A 3,848-nucleotide genomic window follows, 5' to 3' on the forward strand; every position below is an offset into this window, starting at 1 on the left:
CTCGGTTGACGCGCAGTCAGCGAGGGGTGGCCACGCGGACCCCTCCTTCCTCCCGTCCGTCGCAGCTCGCGTACCCCGCCCCCTTCTATCCAAAGGAGGCCGGTTTGGAGGCAGGCAGGTCGCCCCGACAGAGTGTCTGAATTTCTCCGCGGATAAGGTGCCAACCCAGCGCCTTCCGCCTCCCTCTGGCCCAGAGCGGGCGTTTCCTGCAGATCGCGAGCGCCCTCTGGTGCCCGCCTTGCATCGCAGCACCCCAGAGGCTCGCGGGCTGTTTATCTGTGAGGCCTGGTGGACTTGGGGACACAGCGTCCCATCCCGTGGGTCGGGCTGGGGCAGGAAGTTCTCTGCAGAGTACGCGCCTATGTAGGGCCTCTTGAATAATGAAGACGTAGTCACCACAGGAAGGGAACTCTCGGGGAGGGGATGGATGTGCCAGGGTGCGAGGGTCTGGGCTGGGGGCAAGCAAGGGAAGGTTGCCCAGGCTGAGGCTAGGCCTATTGAGGCCGCGGGAGTCCGGGAGCCGAGGTGTCCAGTGGGTCGACAGAGGACGATCGTTCCATTCTCAGTCAGCCTGGGGCTGGAGATTTGGGGGTTGGGCAGGTGTTGGGTATAAAGCCCTGGCCTGCGCCCGTTTGAAGGGGGAGGCTGAGGCCAGAAGGGGACCCGGCCCTGAGCAGGTGTGTTGTGTACGAAATGGAGGACAATGCGGGGGTAGGGGGTGGTAGTAGGAGCTCTGGTCTGTAGGGGAGGGTATGCACCCCCAGGGCTGTTCATTCAGGGGCGCTGAGCTGGGACCGTCCATTTCCCCATAGTCCTTGAGGCCGAGGCCCAGGGTCAGTGCGAGAGGGTCAGCTCAGGGTCAGGGGCCAAGCCCGGCTGACTGAGGAGTTGGGATGGGGGTGTGTGAAGAAGGGCAGCTGGTGAGGCCAGGTCGCACCCCTCTGTGGTCAGTGCCTTGGGCTGGGACTGGTCTAGGAGCTGTGTGTGGAGTGGCGAGGATCTTGGAGGAATCCTATGTTCAGCTGCCCCATTGACCGTACCATTATTCCCCCCATCACCAAACCAACAAACCCACTGCCACTGAGTCAATCCTGACTCATAGCGACCCTCACTGGGTTTCCGAGGCACTAAGTCTTTTCGGAAGTAACTTGCCCAATTTTCCTTCCATGGAGTGGCTGGTGGGTCTGAACTACCAACCTTCTGGTCAGCAGTCAGATGCCTCAGGCGCTGTGCTACCAGAGCTCCCCCCATCACGGAAGGCCCCAAAGGCTCTGCAGTTTCTGCTGCTCAGAGGCTCTGGCCTTGCAATCCTGGGCCAGGAGCCTCACTAAGGGCCTTGTGGACAGTGAGGGTGTAACTGGGGCTGCAGTTGGCTGTCTCCCATAGTGCCTTGGGCATCTCTTCCCAGCTCAGGGGGCTCCTTTCCTTACTTGGGGTCACCTAGGACCCATGGGCCACTTCTCCTGGGCCCTGCATTTGTCCTCTGAAGATCTCTGTGAGGAGGTGAGAGGCCCCATGGCCTGTCTCTGCTTTGCTCCCAGTGCTGTCCTGCAGAAAGTGTTGGGGTCCCTGTAGCAGGGAGACCCCTCTCTAGGGTCTGGTTTCCTTCCTGGACAGTAGGGAAACACTACTGCCCCTGTGCCACATCCAGACTGAGCTTAGGAGGTTACCCAGGTACTTTGCTGTGAACAGGGTAATTCCAACCCCCATCAGGAACTCTGAGGGTGCTAGGCCACACTCCCTGGGGAGGTCAAAGGTGGACAGTTCATTTGTACAAAGGGGGCCACTGTCCCTCCATGTGATGATAAGGCCGGATGGACAACCGGACAGTTGACCACAGTCCACAATGGGCCGGATGCCCCACACCTGCCCACAAAGGAGGGGGTGGTCCCGCCTCACGTCTGACCGGCAGTCCTGAGATAGATAGCATCAGCCGAGTAGAGGGTCATCCGTCTTGTCCCACAAAGGCCAGGACAAAGGCCATGTCAGCGACAGCCTCCCCGACCCGGTCAGTGGTGGTCAGTGGAGGCCAGGGGTCTTATCAGAGTCCTGCTAGCAGTCCACGGAGAACAGCCTTTATTGTCCACAGGGCAGCCAGAGGGGCTGGAGAGGGACCCTGTGTCAGGCATCTCCAGGCTGACTCCCACAGCGAGGGGATTGTTACCCCTTCATGTGGTCACAGCCCTGTGCTGTGTAGGGCACCCAGGGTGTGCTCTGATGGGCCCGGGTGCACAGCTGCAGGGCAAGAGACAGGACAGTGGAGGTCCAGAGAAGTCCCTTGCTTTGGGGACAAGCGGAGAAGACGTCCCAAGAGAGGTGGTGGCCAGATGGACCAAAGAGTACAGTTAGCAAGCGCCATGGTGACAGCGGAGTGTGGTTGGGGCAGAGGGGACAGCCTGTGCCGGGGCCTGGGCCGCAGGTCAGCATGGCAACTTGGGGAAGGGGAGGCCTTGGTGTGGGGAGCAGGGATAGGGCCCAGCAGGCAGGAGGGGACCAAATGCTCTGGAGGAAGGGACCTGGGGTTTCAGGCTGGGATTAGGCTGTAGGATTTCGGAGGGAGGAAATCTGGGGGAGCCCAGTGGGACCAGGGGTGTGGGGGAAGGCTTGGCTCACACGCAGCACCATTCACACTGACAGGGCCCCTCCTTCCCATGGTTTGATCACCCGGCCCTGCCCTGTCCCCCAGAGGCCCTAGCTTCTCACCGGCACACCTAGGACACTCCACAGCACCCAAGAGGCCCCCATAAGACCATGCCCATTGTCCACAGTCACCCCAACCCCAATGTGTCCCTGATGGCCCTGAACGCTGCCCACAGAACGTGAACACACTCAGGAAATTCCAACCCCCTGAGCATGAGAGTCCTCAGAGTTTTCCCCGCCCCCTCCCCTGCCCCCAGGACCCCCACTCCGAGTGCCCTTGCTCTCCACATCTACACTCTTCTCAGAGCTTTCGCCAAGCCCCGCCCCCAGCCTCCCAGGACGCTCTGAGCCTCCCTCTCCTGGCGGAGCATCTGAGCAGTGTGGGGACCTGATTCCCCACAGACCCACCCCCAGGGGCCTGCACTCCTGAGCCCCTTCTGGTCCGGGGCACCCTGGGAGCTGTGGGCCCGCTGCAGTGCCCCACGCTGTGTCCCTGTGGCCATGGATGCTGCACATAGACTGGAGCCCCCTCCTCATTCCACATGTCCCCTGCCTTTTTTGCTTGCTCCCTCAGAGCACAGAGCACTGGACTTTTCCTCCTGTCTAGGGCCCTGGCATCTTTGTAACACTAGGCCACACTTCGAGCTCCCTCTAGCCTCTTGCTGCCCCCAGACCCCAACTCTACATCCAGAGGCAGAGAGAAGCTACTGCAGCCCTTTGGAAACAGGACGGACGCATGCATGTGGCCCCGGGGCGAGTGAGGCAGGTGCTCTAACCTCTCAGGGCACAGGTGGGAGCTCGGAAGAGGGCACTGTGCCTAGATAGTACAGCCTGCACCCCAGGAAGCACCCACACTCCCCAAGCCCACTGCCCACTCTGGCATCCCTGCATTTGGCCCACCCAGGTGCTCTGGGGAGTGTCCCTGTCCCCTGAGGCCATCCCTGACTCTGGGACCAGCCCCACCCCCCACCCCATCAGCCTCATTTCCCTGTCTTTAGGCTGATGGCCTTCCCTTATGCCCAGGTCACCGGGTTCCCCAAGGGGTCTGTCTGTCTGCTCAGTGTCACACGCATCCCCACATCTCCTCTCAGGCCCTCCCTGAGCACCCCACAGCCGCACAGTCAGGCTTCCATGGAGTGGCTGGTGGGTCTGAACTGGGCGATCAGGATTAGAGGCTCCCTGGCTGCAGCATCCCCACCATCCTGGAC

At 61.4% G+C, this 3,848-nt stretch overlaps 1 protein-coding gene across 1 annotated transcript in view; it reads right to left on the minus strand.

Annotated features, from left to right (window-relative positions):
* Positions 1-2,176: 2,176 nt before the first annotated feature.
* GP1BB (glycoprotein Ib platelet subunit beta) overlaps positions 2,177-3,848 on the minus strand; it is a 3,592-nt gene continuing 1,920 nt past the window's right edge. Inside the window, exon 3 of the mRNA XM_042783397.1 lies at positions 2,177-2,235. Within this exon, the coding sequence (XP_042639331.1) occupies positions 2,177-2,235 (59 nt within the window). The remainder of the gene's footprint in view (positions 2,236-3,848) is intronic.

Source organism: Orycteropus afer, unplaced genomic scaffold, assembly GCF_000298275.1.
Source record: "Orycteropus afer afer isolate SDZICR_OR568_19922 unplaced genomic scaffold, OryAfe1.0 scaffold01034, whole genome shotgun sequence".
Lineage (NCBI taxonomy): Eukaryota > Metazoa > Chordata > Mammalia > Tubulidentata > Orycteropodidae > Orycteropus > Orycteropus afer.